The sequence below is a fragment of the Nicotiana tomentosiformis genome, chromosome 9 (assembly GCF_000390325.3).
Source record: "Nicotiana tomentosiformis chromosome 9, ASM39032v3, whole genome shotgun sequence".
Lineage (NCBI taxonomy): Eukaryota > Viridiplantae > Streptophyta > Magnoliopsida > Solanales > Solanaceae > Nicotiana > Nicotiana tomentosiformis.
Window position 1 is genome coordinate 100769051 of NC_090820.1, and position 24703 is coordinate 100793753.

Sequence of the window (24703 nt, forward strand, 5' to 3'; positions counted from 1 at the left end):
ATGTGATACGCTTCTTGGGGCATCTCAACTACATCAACTGCTTCATAGCACAATCAATTGTGATCTGTGAGCCGATTTTCAAAATGTTAAAGAAGGATGCCGCAACAATTTGGACTGAAGAATGCCCGAAAGCTTTTGACAAAATCAAGGAATAGTTGTCCACACCACCAGTCCTGGTCCCGCCGGAACCTGGTAGACCTCTACTACTCTATTTGTCCGCACTAGATGGGGCTTTCAGTTGTGTCTTGGGACAACACGATGAGACGGGGAGAAAAGAGCAAGCTATATAATATCTGAGTAAGAAGTTCACTCCCTACGAGGCACAATATTCTTTGCTGGAACGCACCTACTGTGCCCTGACGTGGATAGCTCAAAATTTGAGGAACTACTTCTGTGCCTATACCATATATCTCATATCAAGGACGGATCCTCTGAAATACATTTTCCAGAAAACCATGCCTACAGGGAAGCTGGCAAAATGGCAGATACTATTGAGTGAATTCAACATTGTCTACGTAACCTAGAAGGCGGTCAAGGGACAGGCATTAGTGTATCATCTGGCAGAAAATCCTGTAGGAGGAGAATACGAACCGTTGAAAACGTATTTTCCCGATGAAGAGATTTCATTTGTAGGAGAATAGATCACCGAAACCTACGACGGTTGGAGAATGTTCTTCGATGGGGCTGCTATTTTCAAAGGAGTGGGTATCAGAGCTATTTTGGTATCAGAGACAGGTCAACATTACCTGGTATCCGCAAAACTCAGATTTTCATGCACCAACAATATGGCAGAATATGAGGCTTGCATATTGGGGCTCAATTTGTCCATTGACATGAACATTCAGGAATTGCTGGTAATTGGTGATTCAGACCCTTTGGTACATCCGGTTCTAGGAGAGTGGACTACAAAAAATACCAAAATATTACCATATATGTACTATGTGCAAGAGTTGATGAAGAGATTCACAAAGATAGAGTTCAAACATGTTCTGAGAATCCAGAATGAGTTCGCAGATACATTGGCCACCCTGTCTTCCATGATACAACACCCGGCTAAGAATTTCATCAACCCTATTCCAGTAAGGATCCATAATCGGCCAGCTTATTATGCTCATGTTGAAGAAGAAACAGATGGGAATCTGTGGTTTCATGACATCAAAGAATACCTAGCAAAGGGAGAGTACCCGGAGCATGCAAATCATACTCAGAAATGCACCCTCCGAAGATTATCCAACCATTTCTTCCAAAGTGGAGGAATTCTGTACAGAAGGACTCCAGACCTAGGATTATTATGGTGTATTGACGCTAAGGAAGCTTCCAAACTGCTCGAAGAGATACATGCCGGAACTTGTGGACCACATATGAACGATTTTGTTTTAGCCAAGAAGATATTAAGAGTAGGATATTTTTGGATGACTATCGAAATGGACTGCATCAGGTATGTTTAAAGGTGTCATCAGTGCCAAATACATGCAGATATGATACGGGTTCCACCAAGTGAACTCAATGCAACAAGTGCACCTTGGCCTTTCGCCGCTTGGGGAATGGATGTCATCGGTCTGATCGAACCCGCCGCTTCAAATGGGCACAGGTTCATTTTAGTGGCCATAGACTACTTCACAAAATAGGTTGAGGTTGCATCTTACAAAGCTATAACCAAGAAAGTCGTCGCAGATTTTGTCAGGGGTCGTATTGTTTGTCGATTCAGGGTGCTAGAATCCATCATCACCGACAACGCCGCCAACCTCTATAGTGAATTAATGAAATCTATGTGTAAACCTTCAAGATCAAGCATATGAATTCCGCAGCATATAGGCCTCAAATGAATAGAGCCGTGGAGGCTGCAAACAAGAACATCAAGAAATTATTGAGAAAGATGGTAGACAACCACAAGTAATGGCACGAGAAATTACCAGTTGCCTTATTGGGGTATCGTACCACAGTCCGCACATCAACCGAAGCAACCCCTACTTGTTGGTCTACGATATTGAAGCTGTCATTCTGGCCGAAGTAGAAATTCCTTCTTTAAGAATTATGCAAGAGGCTGAACTCAGTGACGTAGAATGGATACGAAGACGCTATGAACAATTAGCTCTTATTGACAGGAAAAGAATGAATGCAGTATACCATGGTCAACTTTACCAAAACAAAATATCCAGAGCTTTCAACAAAAGGGTCAGACCTAGACAGTTCACACCGGGGCAGCTGGTGCTGAAGCGGATCTTCCCCCATCAAGATGAAGCCAAAGGGTAATTTTTACCCAATTAGCAAGGGCCCTACATGGTTCACAGAGTACTAACAGGAGGAGCGCTCATACTTGCGGAAATAGATGGAGAAATTTGTCCAAAGCCCATTAACTCAGACACAGTCAAGAGATACTATGTTTAGATTGTTCGCATTTCTTCTGATGTAACTGAACTATGCTTGACCTGATTCCCATTTAATAGGGGATACGTAGGCAGCCCTGTAGGTTCGGTCACAATTCAATAAAATCTTCATTTTTACCATGGTCAGAAACTGGGGAAGAATTTTGAGGAGGATCCTCAAAATTCCGAAGCAAGTCCAGCCAACTTCGTCATATGCAAAATGGTCAAAGAATCGCTTATTGAACTGGGGAAGAATTTTGAGGAGGACCCTCAAAATTCTAATGAAAAGAAGTCGCAATGTCTCTAAAAGTGTCACAACCATTGGTTTATCTAACTTACTTGATATTGCATACTGCTATGTTTTTAATTATCTACATTCATCAAATGCACGCATATTTTCTCAAAAACTTTATTTTATAAATAGCCAGATGCTACCCAGGACAACTCGAACAGGATCTCGAAACAAGAGCAAAATCAAAGCGAGAAGGTGAAAGCACAGACCAACGTTCCATGCAAAGCTCACGATGTTTCTTTGGATGCAGGCAAAATGAACATAACAGGAATATTCACAAAAATTACTATTTTCATAATGAGAAAGTTGCCAAACACAAACATATCTCCACCTAATAAATACTTTACTATCACTCATCACTCTCTTTTTGCATGAGGCTAAGCACTGCCTCCCTAATTGCATAAGTCTAAGCATTGCATTTCTTTGCATGAGACTAAGCACTGTCTCATTTCCTTGCATAAGACTAAGCATTGTCTTATAATTGCATGAGACTAAGCACTGCCTCCCTAATTGCACAAGGCTAAGCTCTGCCTTTCCTTGCATGAGACTAAGCATTGTATCCTAATTTCATGAGACTAAGCACTGTCTCCTTTTCCTTACATGAGACTAAGAACTGTCTCCTTTTCCTTGCATGAGGCTAAGAACTGCCTCCCTAATTTCATAAGGCTATGCTCTGCCTTCCCTTGCATGATACTAAGCATTGTCTCCTAATTGCATGAGACTAAGCACTGTCTCTTTTTCCTTGCATGAGTCTAAGCATCTCCTTATCCTTGCATAATACCAACTGCTACCTCTGTTATGCTACTTGAAATCTAGCACTATTTTCTATTTTCCCGGGGCTAAGCTCTGCCCCAATCTTACACAAGACTAAGCCCTATCTTGTTTCTCTTAGCATATGACCAAGCATCATGTCTTTGCATCTCATGGGCTGAAACATCGCCATTTTGTCCAAAGGCATCATAGTCTGAAGGCATCATCCGCATAGCCAAAAGACACCATGCCATGGCCTGAGGACCTCTCAATATTGCACATTATTATTTAAAGGCGTCATGGTTCAAAGGCACCATTCTCATGGCCCGAGAACATCATTTCATGGCCTGCGAATCTTTTATCATGCGATTCATGAAACATGACATCATGGTCTAAGGACATCATCCTCATCGTCCAACGACGACTTTCATGGTCCAAAGGGAATTTGCATCACGTTTAACTTCTCGCAATAATCCCATATATACTCGCATGCATTGTGTTTACGTTTTGCAGGTAATCCAGGAGGCAACCGTTCTCTTAAAGGGAGCAATCTTCGCTCCGATTTCCGTTCAATGCTCACATCCTATAATTATTTCAAACACTGTCAACCACCATCAGTTACCCACTTTTACTTGATAACTGTTCAGATACCCAATCTAAGATACATCCATTCACGATTTCGTATAAACTCATTTGATATTGTCCTATCTAAAAGATCCTTTCCGAAGCATACGACTATTCCTATAACAACTCCATCGGTTCAGTTCACCGTTGGATCCAGAACTACACACGGCCTGATTCCCGTAACACCAGGAATACGTAGGCAACTCAGAAACCAGAGTTCGACCTCCATTTTTCAAATCATCCCATTCAGTCAAAATCGGTCATCATTTCTTTACCCTACAATTCTTTCATCATTCCCGGGTAAAGAAGGACAGTTGTTGAAACCCAATTTTCCCTCATATTTTCTAAAAATGCATATATACTTTCAAAATGGCATATTTGAATCATCATTTAGTTTACAAACCTATACAAGCATTTTCTATAATTTTCCATAATCTTTAAAGCTGTAAATCAATTTCTTTCTACATTTATATTATATAAATATTTAATTAAATTATTTTGTGATGAATTAATCATCCAAACTTATTATTTACACCAACATGTATGTTTTATAATATTTTACTTCATTTTTTCTATAATTGCATTTGCATTTTTAGGCTAATTGCATATTTTTGCAATAATAGCCTATATTCATGTATAATTACATTATTTGTGCCAAAATAGCTTTTTATATTTTTATAATGTTAAGTTATTATTTTCAATTATTTTATTGCATAAATAATATTTTTTTAATATTTAGTAATTACTTTTATAAATTATTTTGATAAATTTTGTGTATTTAAACAAGAGCCCAATTTCGGACCAAATGAATGGCCCAACCACTCAAATACCTAGCCCAATTACCCCAGCCCAAAGCCAAATGACCTATGTCTAAAACCCGGTCGCGACCCGCTTCTAAACGACCCGCCCGTCCAATTTTTTGATCTCAGCCGTTGATCTCTCACGATTAACGACCATCGTCCACTCCCCCCTCTTAAATTAAACTAACCCAGAACCCTACCCATTTCCCCTTAATCCACCGCCCCTAAATGCTCAACTCTCCTATTCCCTCTTCTGGAGAACCCTAGCCGCCTCCCCTTTAATCCTCTCTCCTAATCCCACTGATACTGGGATTCGACTACCATTTTCTTGCCATATTTGAATCCTTTTGGTACTAGTTGTCCGTTTGTGGTATTATCTAGGTGCTTGCCTAAACATGGTAAGCAATATCTTGCAAAATCAAACCAAAGTGGTTAGAATCTGTGATTTTGAGCACTATTTCGTCTATATACGTTCAATACCATACTGTGTGGGTTCGATTTTGTTTGGATTCTGCTGATTTACACTTTCCCTAAAAAACTTAGGTTTATAGATTTTCTCTCTTAAATTGATTTCAAATCGATTCGCATGTTTCTTTTCCTTGTATGTTGCTTAAATTATTCTATTTCCTTATATGTTTGCTCAATTTTGACTGCTATATAAACCCGTCCCCCATTCCCTTTTGGACAAGGGGGGGGAGTAAAAAATTTTCCACTAAAAAGCTAAAGATCTTCACTCTGTTGTTCGCTTATTCTCTTGGCCGGCTGAAAGTCAAGACCACCGAAATTCCTATTTCTCTCGACCTTCCTTGGGTGTGAGCATTGCCCTGGGTTCTTTGAAGGCCTTAGGAACTTGACGCATCTACGGTCCTGGGTTATACTGCTTTGTTGACGTTCAAAGTGATTCTGTTCTTTTCTTGTTTGTCTACTTGTTAATCAGTAACTAGCGAGTTCTTTAGCCTTTGCAATGTTCATCCTCTTATATTCCTGATTAGCGTATTCATGCCTATGAAATTGCATAACCTAATGTGTTTTTAGACTATCTCTATGTGTAACTCTGCTTATGATATGAACCTCTCTAGCATTTGCTCATGCCTAAATTGCCAATTCTAAAATGTATTTGTGTTTAACTTGAGCAATTTAGGTTGTTTGAAGTTCGTTTAGCTTAATGTATTGGTACTTTGAGTGTTTACATTGGTTATATCACATCAGTTTGTTTCCTGCCTTGTCCTGGATTTCTATAGTGGTTGATTTGTATCTGTGATATGCCCTAATCCATTCTAATACCTCATTCTAGCTATGATTTGCTCCTATGATTATTTTATTCACTTAGTATGTCCTTACCCTGCCTAACTCTGTACTCTCTATCAACTAGTAGGAACCTTTTAGAATAGCTTCTTAACCTGTGTTCCCTATTAAATTTGATTCTCTTTGCCTTATTAGTGTGAGTTGCACTGTTCAACCCCTGGTGCTTAGCATAATTTGACCCTTAGGCTTAAACCTGTTAAGTTAATGTTTTGTTGTTTGTCCTATTTGGCAGAATGACTTGCTTAATAATTTCGTAATCCCGTAAGCCATAATCCCCTTGCTTTCTTACAAATATTCCTTGCCTCAATGTGCTAAGTATGGACTTATGATATTAACCTGTCTCTTGAGTTTGTTTACCCTCTGTGTTGATATGTTCATTGTGTGATCACTCTTGCAATACGTGTTCCTAAAATGCAAATACACTTCTTCAAACTCTGCTATTTGACTACTATTTTTATTCTCATTGGTTGTTTACCCTATTTTGAATCTATAATTCTTGGCCGACTGAAAGTCAAGGCCACTAAATCTTTCTCTATTAACCTCCCTAGTGTGAGCACTGCTCGGGGTCCATTTTGAGACCCTTGTGAACGCTAGGGCCTGAGGTCCTTTGGCCATTTTCCTTACTACTCAGTTCTATCCTTCTTTATGCCTGTTGAATGTGCAAATTGACTTGTGTAAGTGATTAATTCCTGGATCCTATGATCAAACCATAGTTGTTGGGTTTGGTTCGAGTTCTCCTATGTTTTTTGGGCTATGTTGAGATCTGTGTAGAGAAAGAGCTTATGTTGAAGGCTTGTCAGTGCTGGGTATCTTTTGGGCCTGTCTCGGGCCTACTATTATTTCTTGTACTACTTTGTAATGTATTTATTATTGGGCATGTAATAATTCTGTAATAACAACTGGGGTGATAGTGAAATTGGGAAGTTGGCATCTCTTAATATTTGCCTGAAAAGGGGTAGAAAGCATGTTTATAGGATTTGTGTGATCTATTTGCTATCTGACTTGCTATATGTGAATCTCTTTGGGCACTATTAGAAATCATGTCATTAGGGGATCACACACTCACATAATTAGTATGTTGTCAATGCATGAGTATTCTATCTATTATTGTGTCTACTGCTATGTGTTGCTAGACATCATGCCTATAGGAAATAATTACTAATGACTGCTCCTTAATCTGCTCAATAGATATCATGCCCATAGGATTTTAACTAATTAATTCGCTATTGCAATCTCATCGTCCATCTAAAAAGCATGCTTATAGGAGCTAATTGTATGAGAATCAGTTCCAATCGCCAAGCTTTATAAATCATGCCTATAGGACATCACTACTCGCTTTTCAAACACTGTTTTATTGTTTATCCACGCGATTATTAGGAAGCGTAATAATTTTGAGAATTTCCAATAAGCTCCGTTGTTCCTTATTGTATAAATCACTTAGAAATCATGCCTATAGATGTGTCCACTGATAATCTGTAATAAGCCACTTAGCAGCATCTGGCATTTACCAATTGGTAATTTGAAAATCATTAGGTCTAAAATTGGCTTGCATATCTGAATCAGATCATCTATAAACCATACCTATAGAGTTTAACAACTGCAATCCCTTCAATTCTAAAAACTGCCTAATATGTAAAATCTGTTTGTGTGCATTTGTTTGCCGAATTAGAGGCTAATGTGAGCTTTCAATTGGATCTAATTGCAGTCCTATTTGTTTTGAATTGTCGCCTAGTCTTAACATTTTTGAGCAGCCTAACTCAAGTCTAGAACCACCCTAAAATAGAGGTCAAAATGCCTCCTGGACCATAGGTATGGGACGGGTAGTGCACGCATAAGGCACGATTTAGAATCAACTAGTGTATTTTAGGTAATAACTTAAAGATAGTAATCGGGTAGTAGGAGATGATAGTCTGTGCCCGCTGAATAATACGAGTAACATTCCATCTTGAGGGAGTTACGAAGCATTATTTATGTTGCACAAGGTGATCTTTTAGGCTAAAAAACTTAGGACCCCCCATCTTACCTTTGAATCAAGTGTTTATATTTATTCAAAGTCTTTGATAATCAAACTTCCCAAACTTCTTGTTTTCTCTGTCTTTGTTTATATAACTAATTCATATAATTCAAGTTCGACCGGGACCCAAAGTTGTGGACCTCGAAGAGTGCCTAACACGTTCTCCTCGAGGTAATTTCGAGCCCTTTACCCGATCTTTGGTGATGCAAACTAGTCAAACCCAAGTCATATGCAAATAGGTGCCCTAACGCACCTTAAAAACTATTAGATGGCGACTCTCCTATTTTAATACATCATTTAAAAGAGTTGTCACACGTCGAGGACCGCTTCCACGAGAAAACGGGGCGCGACAGACCTCGCTAGTCGTTTTGAGTATTACAGCTCCATTCCCTCATTTACTTCTCAATTTGTGCTTTATAGTTGTTATGTGACCTGCTGGGGTAATTGATTTGGGTCCAGTGAGGTTTCAAAATGAATTGAAACACTTAGTCTCAAATATGAAAACTTAAGTTGAAAATGTTGACCAGATGTTGACATATGTATAAACGACCCCAGAATAGAGTTTTGATGATTCCAATAGATCCGTATGGTGATTTTGGACTTAGGAGCGTGTCTGAAAAATTATTTGGAAGTCCGTAGTTAAATAGGCTTGAAATGGCTAAAATAGAAATTTAAGTTTGTAAATTTGACCGGGGAATTGACTTTTTGATATCAGGGTCGGAATCAGATTCTGAAAATTGGAATAGGTCTTTTATGTCATTTATGATTTGTGTGCAAAATTTGAGGTCAATCAGACTTGATTTGATAGGTTTCGACATCGAATGTAGAAATTGGAATTTCTTAGTTTCATTACACTTGAATTGGAGTATGATTCGTGTTTTTAGCGTTGTTTGATATGATTTGAGGTTTCAACTAAGGTCGTATGATATTTTAGACTAAGAAATTTGGGTGTCCAGTTCTGGTTCCCTTCTTCGCGGTTGCGAAGGAAGTCCCGCGTTCGCGAAGGGTAACCGGTGGCAGGTGAAGAATTTCTCTTCACGTTCGCGAAGGGGGCAGCCACGTTCGCGAAGGGCTAGGCAGGTTGTGCATCGGAAACGCGAGATGGTGGTCGCGTTCGCGAAGAAGAGAGAGAGCTGGGGTGGACCTAATGCGTTGGCCTACGTGTTCGTGAGTGAGGCTCTGTGTTCGCGGAGGCCTGGGATTCCTGGTCATCGCGTTAGCGAAGGAGGAATTTTGGACAGCACATTTTTGTGCTTCGCGAACGCGAGGCAATGGCCGCGTTCGCGAAGAAGAAAAACCTGGGCAGAATGTTTAAGTTCTTTCCATTTTTCATTTTTAACGATTTGGAGCTCGGGTAGAGGCGATTTTCGGCATATTTTCAAGGAAAACAGTGGGGTAAGTGTTCTTAACTCAATTTTGGTCAAATTACCCGAATCTATTGTTATTTTTTAGCATTTAATTGGTGATTTAAGTTGAAAAATTTTGAAAACCCTTTTGGTTAAATTTGAAGATTTGAGGGCCGAATTGTTATCGAAATTTAGTAATTTTGGTATGGCTTTTCTAGTGGTTGAATGGCCGTTCATATTTTGTAACTTTTGTCGGGTTCCGAGACGTGGTCCCCACGGATGATTTTTGACTGCAATTTTGGATTTTGTTGAAAAATTAGTATTTTCATATGGAATTAATTCTAATAATTTGTATTGACTGAATCGAATTAATTATGATGAGATTCGAGGCATTCAGAGGCCGATTCGCGAGGTAAAGGCATAGCAGAATAAAGAATTTACCGGTTTGAGGTAAGTAACAGTTCTAAACAGTTCTAAATTCCTGGTCCTGATGTCATCTACATGTTGAATTATCTGCTAAATTGCTATTTTGCACTCAGTTACAGTTTTACTTGCACATTACATCTCAGTCTCTATTGTTCATTATTGATGCATCATATCATTGTTGTTTGGGCTGCTTATCATGATTTATGAGAGCCCGAGATACTAGAGAGGTTGATGACTAAGTGAGGCTGAGGGCCTGATTGTGAGTATATTTATGGGATCGGGCCGCACGCCGCAACATGTTTCATTGATTTATGCCATGATTGGCTTGTTATAACGCTTGGGCTGAAGGAGCCCCTACGGAGTCTGTACACACCCCAGTGAGCACATTTTCCTACTGAGTACGAGTGTCGAGTGCTGAGTGATTGAGAGGAATGAGTGACTGTGAGGAAAGAGTGATTGTGAGGTTGGAGTGAATGGGAGGATTAAGTGACTGTTGCTCTGAGAGGATGCATTGATTTCATTATTTTTGCACTTCATCTGTCATATATCACTATTTTGGAAATTTTTGAGAGATATTATCTTCTGTTTCAGTTGAACCTGATATGAAATCACTATTTGGGTCTTAAATGTTGAACTTGAAAGCATGCCTACCTTCCTATGTTGGAAATTACTGTAATTGGACTTAGTTGTGAAGCTCGTCACTACTTTCAGTTCTTTATTGAATATTGCTACTTACTGAGTTGGTTATACTCATACTACACCATGCACTTCGTGTGAAGATCCAGGTGTTTCCATACACAGTGGGTGTTGATTTCTTCGCGTTGTTGATCTTCCGAATATTTTGAGGTAGCTATCGGTGGTTCGCAGACTTTGTCTCTTCTTCCCTATCCTCTTACTTATTGTATTTACTCTCGGACTATTATAGGCCGTGTTTTCCAGACTTTTGATGTATAGATGCTCATCTACTCTGTGACACCCCAATAGTTGGGAATTCTGCGTTGAGTTTTGAGTTTCTATCCCTGTTTATGAGAATTTTTGCTATTTAAAATGCTTTAATTCATTTTCTATTAAAAGTGTCGGGATTATTCCGTAATGTCGGGTTGCCTAGTATCACAATAGGTGCTATTAGGATTTTGGTTCGTGACAAGTTGGTATCAAAGATTAGGTTACATAGGTCTCACGAGTCATGAGCAGGATTAGTAGAGTATTGCGGATCAGTATGGAGACGTCTGTACTTATCTTCAAGAGGTTGCCGAACTCTTAGGAAAATTTCACTTTCTTGTATATTGTCGTGTGAATTTGTTGATTCCGGAAACTAAATTTCTATTATTCTATTCTCTCACAGATGGTGAGGACACGTATTACCGGATCCAACGGTCAGCCACCAGGGCCACTAGAGGCTGGGCCATGGTAGAGGCCAGGGCCGGGGCCGAGGTAGAGGTCGAGATGTAGCTCGTACAACAGTTAGAGAAGCACCTGTAGAACCACCAGTTGATCCATCTTAGGAGCAGGTTCCAGATATAGTTGAGCCGGCGGGGCCAGCTCAGGCACTAGTTGTGCCTATTATGATTCCAGGCCTTCAGGAGGCTCTAGCACAGATATTGACTGTTTTCACTGGCCTTGCTCAGGTGATTTTGGCTCAGGACGCACCAGCCACTTCTCTTGCCGGGGGACGTACTCATACCCCTGTCGCCCGTACTCCAGAGCAGGTAGTGCAAGGACTTCAGATACCGGGGGCACTACTAGTCTAGCCTGTTGCAGCTGCTCAGACCCAGGTGGTACCCGTTATGGCTGATGATGAGCACATGAGACTTGAGAGATTTAGGAGGCTTCAGCCTCTATCATTTAGCAGTGTTGAGTCAGAGGATGCTCAGGGTTTCCTGGATAAGTGCCAGCGAATACTTCACACGACAGGTATTTTGGAGACCAGTGGGGTCTCGTTTACTAATTTTCAGTTCACTGGGGCTGCCTTCAGATGGTGGGAGGCTTATGAGAGGCATGAGGCGGTCGGTGCAACACCACTTACATGGCAGGAGTTCTCCGTTCTCTTCTTGGTTAAGTTCGAACCGCATTCTCGTAGAGAGGAGTTACGCAGATAGTTTGAGCAGTTACGTTTAGAGGGCATGTTTGTGACACAGTACGAGATGAGGCTTTCTGAGTTGGCTCGTCACGCAGTTTGGTTGGTTCCCACGGATAGAGATAGGATTAAGAGGTTCATTGATGGCCTCCCGTATCACTTGCGGTTGGTTATGACTCGGGAGAGGGTATCTGGTGCTACTTTTGATGAGGTGGTTGATATTTCTAGGAAGATAGAGATGGTCCATAGCAAGGAGTGAGGAGAGAGGTAGGCCAAGAGGCCTCGTGGATCGAGTGGTTTCAGCGATGTTCCTTCAGGGGGTTAGTTCTACTACAGCAGGGGTCGTCTTTACAGGCACGCACAGATAGGTCATCCAGTTCACCGTGGTGCATCATCCAGCCATGGTTCATACAGTTCTCATCAGGGGAAGTCATCTCTCGGTGCCCTTCCAGCCCAGAGTTCGTCCTGTGCTCCTTCAATTCAAAGTTCATTTGCACCGGGTGCTTCTAGCGGTTATTTTGGTCCTCGGGGCCCAATTCAGTCCCCACCACCACTAGCATCGGGGAGTTGCTTTGAGTGCGTGGATTTCGGGCATATGTGGAGGCAGTGTCCTCATCACCCGGGAGGTCCAGTGCAGCAGAAGAGTCAGACTACGACTTCAGCACCAGTTAGTTCGCCACCCACCTAGCCAACTCGGGGTGGGGTTGAGTCATCTAGGGGTCGCCCAAGAGGGGTAGGCCGATCAGGTGGAGGCCAGGCCCAATTCTATGTTTTTCCTGCCAGGTCAAATGTCGATGCTTCTGTAGTGATCACAAGTATTGTCTCATTGTGACATAGGGAAGCTTCTATATTATTTGACCCTGGTTCCACTTATTGGTATGTATAATCGTACTTTACTCATTATCTAGATATGCCCCCTGAGTCATTAGTTTCACTTGTTTGTGTATCTACGCCGATGGGCGATACTATTATTGTGCACCGTGTGTATCGGTTGTGTGTGGTAACTATTGGGGGACTAGAGACTAGAGTTCATCTCTTATTGCTTAGCATGCTTGATTTTGATGTAATCTTGGGTATGGATTGATTGTCTCCATGTCATGCTATCCTGGACTGTTATGCAAAAACTGTGACGCTGGCGATGCCGGGGTTGCCAAAGGTCGAATGGAGAGGTTCTCTAGATTATGTTCCCAACAGGGTAATTTCTTATTTGAAGGTCCAATGTATGGTTTGGAAGGGGGATTTGTCATATTTGGCCTTTGTGAGAGATGTTGATGCAGGCACCCCTACTATTGATTATATACCGGTAGTGCGAGACTTTCTTGATGTATTTCATGTAGACCCGTTGGGTATGCCACCCGACAGGGATATTGATTTCGGTATTGACTTGGTGCCAGGCACTCAGCCCATTTCTATTCCTCTGTATCGTATGGCACCAGTTGAGTTGAAAGAATTCAAAGAGCAACTTCAAGAACTCCATGATAAGGGGTTTATTAGGCCTAGTGTGTCACCTTGGGGTGCACCGGTTCTGTTTGTGAAAAGGAAAGATGGTACTATACAGATGTTCATCGATTACAGGCAGTTGAACAATGTTTCAATCAAGAACAAGTATCCTTTACCGCATATTGATGATTTATTTGACCAGCTTCAGGGAGCGAGGGTATTCTCCAAAATTTATTTGAGATTCGGGTATCACCAGTTGAAAATTTGGGATTCGGATATTCTAAAGATGACATTCAGGACCCGTTATAGTCACTATAAATTTCTCGCGATGTCTTTTGGGTTGACCAATGCACCAACATCATTTATGCACTTTATGAACAGTATATTCCAGCCATACCTTGATTCGTTTGTCGTAGTATTCATTGATGATACCCTGGTGTACTCACGTAGCCAGGAGGAGCATGCACAACACTTGAGTATTGTATTACAGAGACTGAGAGAGGAGAAACTTTATGCCAAATTCTCTAAGTGTGAGTTCTGGCTTAGTTCAGTGGAATTCTTGGGACACATAGTATCTAGTGAAGGAATTAAGGTGGATCCAAAGAAGATATAGGCAGTGCAGAGTTGGCCCAGGCCATCTTCAGCTACTAAGATTTAGAGTTTTCTTGGCTTGGCCAATTATTATCGTCGCTTCATGGAGGGTTTCTCATATATTGCATCACTTTTGACCAAATTGACCCAGAAGGGTGCTAATTTTAGGTGGTCGGATGAGTGTGAGGAGAGCTTTCAGAAGCTCAAGACTGCCTTGACCACCGCTCCAGTTCTAGTCCTACCTTCAGCTACTAGTTCTTATACAGTGTATTGTGATGCTTCTCAGATCGGTATTGGATTAGTTTTGATACAGGATGGTAGAGTGATTGCTCATGCTTCACCAGTTGAAGCCCCATGAGAAGAACTACCATGTCCACAATTTGGAGTTAGCTGCCATCGTTCATGCATTGAAGATTTGGAGGCATTATCTCTATGGTGTGTCTTGTGAAGTGTTTACAGATCATCGGAGTCTCCAGCACTTATTCAAATAGAAGGATCTAAATTTGAGGCAGCATAGATGGTTGGAGCTGCTAAAGGACTATGATATCATTATTCGGTATCATCCCGGGAAGGCCAATGTGGTGGCCGATGCCTTGAGTAGAAAGACGGTGAGTATGGGTAGCCTTGCATTCATTCCTGTTGGTGAGAGGACTCTTGCAGTTGATGTTTAGGCCTTGACCAACTAGTTCGTGAGATTAGCTGTTTCATAGCCCAGTTGGGTTCTAGCTTGTGTGGTTTCTTGGTCTTTCTTATATGACCGCATCAGAGAGCGCCAGTATGATGATCCATATTTGCTTGTCCTGAAGGACACAGTTCAGCACAGTGATACCAAAAATGAGATGATGGGATGTTGAGGATGCAGGTTCGTATTTGTGTGCCAAATATAGATGGGCTGCGTGAATTGATTCTTGAAGAAGCCCATAGTTTGCGGTATTTCATTCATCCGGGTGCCGCTAAGATGTACCAGGACTTGAGGCAGCACTATTGGTGGAGAAGAAGGAAGAAAGATATAGTGGGGTTTGTAGCTCGGTGTTTAAATTGTCAGCAGGTGAAGTACGAGCATCAGAGACCGGCGGGTTACTTTAGAGACTTAAAATTCCAGAGTGGAAGTGGGAGCGTATTACCATGGACTTCGTAGTTGGACTCCCACGGACTTTGAGGAAGTTTGATGTTGTTAGGGTGATTGTAGACATGTTGACCAAGTCCGTGCATTTTATTCCAGTTGGTACTACTTATTCTTTGGAGCGATTGGATGAGATTTATATCCGCGAGATTATTTACCTACACGGTGTGCCAGTGTCCATCATTTCAGATCAGGGCACACAGTTTACATCACATGTTTGGAGAGCAGTGTAGCGGGAATTAGGCACACAGGTTCAGTTGAGTATAACATTTCACCCTCAGAAGGACGGACATTCCGAGCGCACTATTCAGATATTAGAAGATATGCTACACACTTGTATTATAGATTTTGGGGGTTCTTGGGATCAGTTTCTATCACTGGCAGAGTTTGCTTACAATAACAACTACCAATCGAGCATTCGGATGGCTCCGTATTAGGCTTTATATGGGAGACAGTGTCGGTCTAGTGGGTTGGTTTGAGCTGGGTGAGGCTAGGATATTGGGTACTGATCTAGTTGAGGATGCTTTGAAAAGGTTAAATTGATTCAGGAACGATTTCACACGGCGCAGTCTAGACAGAAGAGTTATGCCGACCGAAAGATTCGCGATGTTGCTTACATGGTAGAAGAGAAGGTACTATTCCGAGTTTCGCCTATGAAGGGTGTTATGAGGTTTGGGAAGAAGGGAAAGTTGAGTCCTAGATATATTGGGCCTTTTGAAATACTTAAGAAGATTGGAGAGGTGGCTTATGAACTTGCATTGCCACCTAATCTATTGGGTGTTCATCCAGTGTTTTCATGTATCTATTCTCTGGAACTATGTCAAAGATCCGTCTCATGTTTTGGATTTCAGTACGATTCAGTTGGATAGTAATTTGACTTATGATGTGGAGCTGGTGGTCATTTTGGACCGGAAGGTTCGACAGTTGAGATCAAAGGACATAACTCAATGAAAGTGCAGTGGAGAGGCCAGTCATTCGTAGAAGCTACCTGGGAGATTGAGCGAGAGATGCAGAGCAAATATCCACGCGTATTTGAGACTCCAAGTGTAATTCTAAACTCGTCCGAGGACAAACGTTTGTTTAAGAGGGGGAGAATGTAATGACCCGACTGGTCATTTTGAGTATTACAGCCTCGTTCCCCCATTTGCTGCTCATTTTGTGCTTTACAATTGTTATGTGACTTTCCGGGGTAATTGGTTCGTGTCCGGTGAGGTTTTGAAATGAATTGAGACACTTAGTCTCAAAGATGAAAACTTAAGTTGAAAAGGTTGACCGGATGTTGATTTACGTGTAAACGACCCCGGAATAGAGTTTTGATGATTCCAATATCTCCGTATGGTATTTTGGACTTAGGAGCATGTCTGAAAATTTTATTTGGAAGTCCGTAGTTAAATTAGACTTGAAATGGCTAAAATAGAAATTTAAATTTGGAAATTTGATCGGTGAGTTGACTTTGTGATATCGGGGTCGGAATCCGATTTTGGAAATTGGAATAGGTATGTTATGTCATTTATGACTTGTGTGAAAAATTTGAGGTCAATCGGACATCATTTTATAGGTTTCGGCATCGAATGTAGAAGTTGGAATTTTTTAGTTTTATTAGGCTTGAATTGGGGTATCATTCGTGTTTTTAGCATTGTTTGATGTGATATGAGGTTTCAACTAACCCGTGTTCGCTAAGGGTAACCAGTGGCAGGTGAAGAATTGCTCTTCGCACTCGCGAAGGGCTGGGCAGGTTGTGCATCGCGAACGCGTGAGGGTGGTCGCGTTCGTGAAGAATAGAGAGAGTTGGGGTGGACCTAACGTGTTGGCCTAAGCGCTCAAGAGTGAGGCTCCGCGTTCGCGGAGGCCTAGGATTCCTGGTCATCGCGTTCGCGAAGGAAGTATTTTGGACAGCACATTTTTGTGCTTCGCGAATGCAAGGCAATGGCCGCGTTCGCGAAGAAGAAAAACTTGGGAAGAATGTTTAAGTTTTGAATTTTCCATTTTTAATGATTCGTAGCTCGGGGAGAGGCAATCTTCGGTAGATATTCAAGGAAAACAATGGGGTAAGTGTTCTTAACTCAATTTTGGTCAAATTACCCGAATCTATTGTTATTTTTAGCATTTAATTGGTGATTTAAGTTGGAAAATTTTAAAAACCTTCTTGGTTAAATTTGAAGATTTGAGGGCTGAATTGTTGTCGAAATTTAGTAATTTTGGTGTGGTTGATCTCGTGGTTGAATGGTCGTTCATATTTTGTAACCTTTATAGGGTTCCGAGACGTGTTGTTGAGTGCAATTTCAGATTTGGTTGGAAAATTAGTATTTTCATATGGAATTAATTGCAATAATTTGTATTGACTGAATCGAATTAATTATAGCTAGATTCGAGGCATTCAGAGGCTGATTCGCGAGGCAAAGGCATAGCAGAATAAAGAATTTCACAGTTTAAGGTAAGTAACAGTTCAAAATTTAGTCTTGAGGGTATGAAACCCTAGATTCTGTGATATGTGATTGGTTTTTAGGTGACGCACATGCTAGGTGACGGGCGTGTGGGCGTGCACCGTATGAATTGTGACTTGATAAATTCCATGGAACTGTGTGGTTGAATAATCTGTTGATATCCGTATATTTTCCACGTATTAGAGAAATCGAACTATAAATCATGTTTAAAACATGTGTTGACACTGAAAGGGACCCACAGAGGTCGTGTACATGTTGAATTATCTGCTAAATTGTTGTTTTGCACTGAGTCACAATTTTACTTGCACATTACATCTCAGTCTCTATTGTTCATTATTGATGCATCATAGCTTATCATTATTTTTGAGAGCTCGAGAGACTGGAGAGGTTGATGACTGAGTGAGGCCGAGGGCCTGATTGTGAGGATATTTATGGGATCGAGCTGCACGCTGCAACACGTTTCATTGATTTATGCCATGATTCGATTGTTATAGTGCATGGGCTGAAGGAGCCCCTCCAGAGTGTGTACATTCCCCCAGTGAGCGCAGGTACCTACTGAGTGCGAGTGCCGAGTGCTGAGTGATTGAGAGGAATGAGTGACTGTGAGGAAAGAATGATTGTGAGGTTGGAGTGAATGGGAGGACTGAGTGACTGTTGCTCTTAGAGGATGCATTGATTTCATTATTTTTGCACTTCAGCTGTCATATATCACTATTTTGGAAATTTCTGAGAGATATTATCTTCTGTTTCAGTTGAACTTGATATGAAATTACTGTTTGGATCTTAAATGTTGAACTTGAAAGCATGCCTTCCTTCTTATGTTGGAAATTACTGTAATTGGACTTAGCTGTGAAGCTCGTCACTACTTTCAGTTCTTTATTTAGTATAGTTACTTACTGAGTTGGTTGTAGTCATACTATACCCTGCAATTTGTGTGCAGATCCATGTGTTCCCGGACACAGTGGGTGTTGATTTCTTCGCGCAGTTGATCTTCCGAAGATTCTGAGGTAGTTGTCGATGTTTCGCAGACCTTCTCTCTCCTTCCCTATCTTCTTACTTATTATATTTAGTCTCGGACTATTATATGACGTGTTTTCCAAACTTGTGATGTATACATGCTCATGTACTTTGTGACACCCCGATATTTGGGAATTCCGCGTTGAGTTTTGGGTTTCTATCCCTGTTTATGAGAAATTTTGTTATTTAAAATGATTTAATTCATTTTCTGTTAAAAGTGTCGGGATTATTCTGTAATGTCGGCTTGCCTAGTACCATGATAGGCGCCATCACGATAAGTTAGGACTTTGGGTTGTGACAAGTTGGTATCAGAGGCTAGGTTACATAGGTCTCACGAGTCATGCACAGGTTTAGTAGAGTCTTGCGGATAGGTATGGAGACGTCTGTACTTATCTTCGAGAGGCTGTCGAATGCTTACGAAAATTTCACTTTTCTTGTATTTTATCGTGCGAATTTGTTGATTACTGAAACTAAATTTCAATTATTCTATTCTCTCACAGATGGTGAGGACACGTATTACCGGATCAGACGGTCAGCCACCAGAGCCACCAGCGGCCGAGGTCGTGGTAGAGGTCGAGGTGTAGCTCATACAGCAGTTAAAGAAGAACCTGTAGAACCACCAGTTGCTCCAGCTCAGGAGAGGGTTTTAGTGCGGTTAGCAGAGATTTACATCCGCGAGATTATCCGCCTTCACGGTGTGCTCGTGTCTATCATTTCTGATCGAGGTATGCAGTTCACCTCGCATTTCTAGAGGCCTGTACAACATGAGTTAGGCATGCGGGTTGAGTTGAGTACAACATTTCATCCTCAGGTGGGCGGACAATCCGAGCGCCCTATTCAAATATTGGAAGATATGCTTCGCGTTTGTGTTATGGATTTTGGAGGATCTCGGGTTCGATTCTTGCTACTTGCTAAGTTTGCCTATAATAATAGCTACCACCCGAACATTCAGATGGCTCCATATGAAGCATTATATGGGAGGCAATGTCATTCGCCAGTTAGCTGGTTTGAAATGGGAGAGGCTCGGTTGTTGGATACCGATTTGGTACAGTATGCCTTGGATAAGGTTAAGATTACTGAGGATCGACTTCGCACACCTCAGTCTAGGCAAAAGAGTTATGCCAACCGTAAAGTTCGTGATGTTGCATTCATAGTTGGAGAAAGAGTATCGCTCCGGGTTTCACCTATGAAGGGTGTAATGAGGTTCAGAAAGAAGGGCAAGTTTAGCTCTAGGTATATCAGACCCTTTGTAATTCTTGAAAGGGTTGGTGAAGTAGCCTACAGGCTTGCACTACCACCTAGTTTATCAGCAAATCATCTGGTGTTCCATGTGTCTATGCTCCGAAAATATCATGATGATCTGTCCCATGTGTTAGATTTCAGCTTAGTCCAATTGGACAAAGGTTTGACTTATGAGGAAGAGCCGGTAGTTATTCTAGCCCGGCAGGTCCGACAGTTGAGGTCTAAGAGTTATCCATCAGTTTGAGTTCAATGAAGAGGTCAGTCGGTTGAAGCATCTACCTGAGAGTCCGAGTTGGACAAGCGGAGTAGATATCCACACCTTTTCACCAGCCCAAGTACTTTTTCTAATTCCATTCGAGGACGAATGTTTGCTTTAGATGTGGAGAATGTGATTACCCGATAGGTCATCTTTAAATTTAACATTCAATTATATGCTCTGAGACCTCAAATAGTACCATTTAATATTTTTCGATTTGCGTGCGCAGTCCGTATATTTTTTCGAAAAGCTTTTATGTAAAAAATTAATTAAAATATGAAATAGTGCTTTAAAACTCATTTAAGTTGACTTCGGTCAACATTTTGAGCAAACGGACCCGAATCAGTATTTTGAGCATCCCGGTGGGTCCGTATTGTGATTTGGTACTTTTGCGTATGCCGGGAATCAAATTCGGAAGTCCCTAGCTCAAATTATCGCCATTTGACGAAAACTAGAAATTTAAAGGTTTAAAGAATTCCTAAATTGGCCATAATTGGATCTTTGTTGAAACCGAGTCCCGATTTGGATTCCGAGAGTTCGATCAGCTTCGTAACAATATTTATAACTTGTGTACAAAATTTGAAGTGATTCTCAGGTGCGTAGGCACGTTTTCCGTTAGTTTTTGAAAAAATAAAATAAAACGCTTGATTTTATAAAGCTTGAATTTATAAGTTTGACCGATAGTTGACTTTGATGGTATCGTGTTTGAATTATGGTTCCGAAAATTTTAGTAGCTTTGTTATGTAATTTGGGACTTGTACGCAAAATTTGAGTTCATTCCTAATTGATTTGACATGTTTCGAGGCGATTTGTAGTTTCGCCGTTGTTAAGTGTGATTTGAGACCTCGAGTAGGTCCGTAATATGTTTTGAGACTTGCTGGTATGTTCGGACGGGGTCCTGAGGGGCTCAAGTGAGTTTCGGAGTAGTTTCGGACCATTTCTAGGCCATTTTTAACTACTGGTTTTTGGCTATAGCAGTGTGCATCGTAGAAATTTCTGCTACACAGGACTGGCTTTGGAAGCTTATATCTCGTATTCTGTAAGGAAATTGGAGATGATCCAAAATTGAAAGTTGTAGCAATTTGAGTCTAGTTTTAAGAAATATAAACCATTCATCATTTGAACATTTGTACCAAAAGTTATGATCGATTAAGTAAAGACTGGTACTGCAGTTGTTTTGCCTGGCAGTGTGCATCGCCAAAATTTCTGCTGCACAGGACTGCCTTTGGAAGCTTATATGTCGTAATTTGTAAGGAATTTGAAGATGATCAAAAGATGAAAGTTGTAGCCATTTGAATCTATTTTCCAGAAATGTAAACCATTCATTATTTGGACATTCGTACAGAAAGGTATGATTGATTTACTGAAGGCTGGTACTGCAAATATTTGCCTGGAAATAATGAGACAAGTCGCGTTTCACACATGCGACTTGCCTGGACAGAATATATAAGTCTGGAGTCCGACATTTTTGTTTATTTTAGAGTTTTAGACCTCGGTTTTGGGCGATTTCAGAGGGAGTTTTCACAAGTTTGAACTGGATAAGTGTTCTTTATCCTAAATCATTTATATTTCATGATTCCGTACTTATTTACATCATGAATCCGTGAATTTAATTGAAGAAAATGCGGTTTTTGTAAAATATTTCAAAAACGAAAAATGAAGTTGTGAAAGACGATCCGATGTCGGAATTCGATAATTTTTGTATGGTTGAACTCATATCGGAATGGGTGTTTGGATTTCGTAAATTTTTTCGGGTTCCAAAAAGTGGGCCCCACGTTGACTTTCAGTTGACTTTTCCAAAAATGACTTGAATTAAGTCTCTTTCGAATTGTGAATAATTTCTAAAGCTCTGATTGAATTGTTGATAAATAAATTACTAGGTTTGATTGGTTTGGAGACTAATTCGAAAGGAAAAGTCGTGGTCGAGTGATCACTTGAATTGCAAAATAAGGTAAGTGTCGTGGTTAACTTTGACTTGAGGGAATAGAACCCTTGAATTATGTTTTACATGAATTTCATGTGTAGCGGCATATAGACGAGGTGACGAGTGTCTATATGTCGTCAAATTTCCTGTTTCCATATTTTTACGTATACCATTAATTACCTTATTTCATGAATTAATTGTTATTTTAATTGATTCTCTTATTTTTATTGTCAACTATTATGCCTTGATATCATGACTTAATTACTACCTGCTTATTTTATTTTTATGCCATTATTATTACTTGATAATTAGCATTTCATATGTTAAATTGCATATCTCCTCCCTGATGCTACACTTAATTGTTACTTGCCCCTATTTGTTTCCTACATAGTTTATAATTGTTGTATACCTTGTTGCCTAATAATTTCTTATTAATTGTGGCATTTATTGAAGTAGTCTTACGTATGAGTGTTGTTAATTTATATTGTTGGATCGGATTGCACGCCGCAACAAAATTTATTTGAAAGATTATATTGTTGGATCGGGTTGCACGCCGCAACAGATTTTATTTTAAATTGTTGGAGCGGGTTGCACGTCGTAACGGAATTTGATTGAAGGATTATATTATGGGAACGGGTTGCACGCCGCAACAGAATGATAAAATAAATAATTGGTTGTGACTGCTGAATTGACTTCAATTATTGATAAGATTTATCTGTCTTACCTCTATTCATGTTATTATTATTATTGTGTACAGGTTAATGTAAGTGACCTGCCTTAGCCTCGTCACTACTTTGTCGAGGTCAGGCTCGGCACTTACATAGTATATGGGTCCGATAGTACTCATACTACACTCTGCACTTCTTGTGCAGATACCGGAGTTCGTCCCAGCAGCGTACTGTAGATTTGCTCGGATTCAGCTATCAGAGGAGACTTGAGGTATAGCTCCACAACGTTCGCAGCTCTGAAGTCCCCTTCTACTTTATCTTAGTTATGTGCTTTCGTTTAGATAGCTTTATTTTTATTCATACCCTTGTTTGTATTACTCTAGAAGCTCGTGCACTTGTGACACCAGTTCTGGGATGGTATTTCGACATCGTTATTATTTTGGTTTGTTCACTTTAGTTCAGACATTATTCCAGTTGTTTTGTTTCTTTACTATTTAATTAAAATGAATTGTTAAAAATGGTTAAAATTATTCTAATATTAGTTTGCCTAGCAAGTGAAATGTTAGGCGCCATCACGCTCCCGAAGGTGGGAATTTCGGGTCGTGACACTTTATGGTCAAATGGGTGATAGAAATAATATCCCATGTGTCTTTAGGATACCCAATGAACCTACAATTATCAGATCTTGAGTCAAGTTTAATCAGATTGCAACCTCTTAACATAAGCTGGACAACCCCCAAACTTTAATATGCTTAAGGTTAGGCTTACGCCCTTTCCATATCTCATATGGTGTTGTAGAGACTGACTTAGTGGGAACTTTATTAAGTAAGTATATTGCTGCTTGCAAAGCATATCCCCATAAATTTATTTGAAGATCAGTGAACCCCATCATAGATCTCACCATATCTAATAAGGTTCAATTTCTCCTTTCAGATACACCATTTTGTTATGGTGTTTTTTGAGGCATCCACAATGAGAGAAACATGTTCTCTTTGAGATACCTAGTAAAATCTTCACTAAGATATTCTCTACCCTATCAGACCTTAGTATTTTGATACTTTTGCATGTTTGTTTCTCAACTTCACTACGAAACCTTTTGAACATTTCATAAGATTCAAATTTGTGTTTCATAAGATGCACAAATCCATATCTTGACTATCATTAGTGAATGTGATGAAGTAAGAATATCCACCTCTAGCTTGAATTTTTATGGGCCCACAAACATCTGTATGAATTATTTCAAATAATTCAGAAGCTCTTTCTCCACTTCTAGTAAATGGAGATTTGGTCATTATTCTTTTGAGACAAGATTCACAAGTTAGATATGATTCAAAATCATACTTGTCAAGGTACCATTCTATAACGAATCAACCGGTCGTTTTGAGCTCTAGCGCATCGTTCAGCGATTTGAAGCCTTGAGAAACTTCACTTTAGGTATTACGACTTGTACGTGTGGTCGGAATTGAATTTCGGGAGGTTTGAGGTTGATTTGGAAAGAAAATTCTCATTTCGGAAGCTTTAAGTTGGAAGATTTGACTATGGTTTGTCCTTTGATTAAACGATCTCGGAATCGGGATTTAAAAGTTTTAATAGGTTCGTATGATGATTTTGGACTTGGGTATAGGTCCGAATCGGGTTTTGGGTGACCCGGGAGCATTTCGGTGCTTATTATGGAAAGTTAGCATATTTGATGAATTTCATTAATTTGGGTTGAAGTGTATTTTGATGTTATCGATGTCTGTTTAGGATTTTGAGTATGGGAATAGCTCTGTATGGTGATTCTGGTCTTATGGGCGCGTCCTGATATGGATTTGGGGGTCTGTAGGTCATTTCGGGGTCATTTGGCAAAAAATTATAAATTGGATGATTTTTGGGAAGTTTGACCTGGAGTAGAATTTTTGATATCGGGGTCGGATTCCGATTCCGGTAGCAGGAGTAGGTCCGTAATGTTAGTTATAACTTGTGTGCAAAATTTGAGGTCAATCGGACTTGATTTGA

The 24703-nt window shown here is 40.4% G+C and overlaps 2 protein-coding genes across 2 annotated transcripts; both read left to right on the forward strand.

Moving 5' to 3' along the window:
* The first annotated feature begins 785 nt into the window (after window positions 1-785).
* Window positions 786-2253, forward strand: LOC138899276 (uncharacterized). The gene is made up of 2 exons (XM_070185423.1): window positions 786-1438; window positions 2106-2253. Exons 1-2 carry the CDS (start codon window positions 786-788, stop codon window positions 2251-2253), a joined length of 801 nt encoding a protein of 266 aa, XP_070041524.1.
* Window positions 2254-11710: 9457 nt separating this feature from the next.
* On the forward strand, window positions 11711-12259 carry LOC138899277 (uncharacterized). Its single transcript, XM_070185424.1, has 2 exons — window positions 11711-11977; window positions 12062-12259. Exons 1-2 carry the CDS (start codon window positions 11711-11713, stop codon window positions 12257-12259), a joined length of 465 nt encoding a protein of 154 aa, XP_070041525.1.
* Window positions 12260-24703: the final 12444 nt, after the last annotated feature.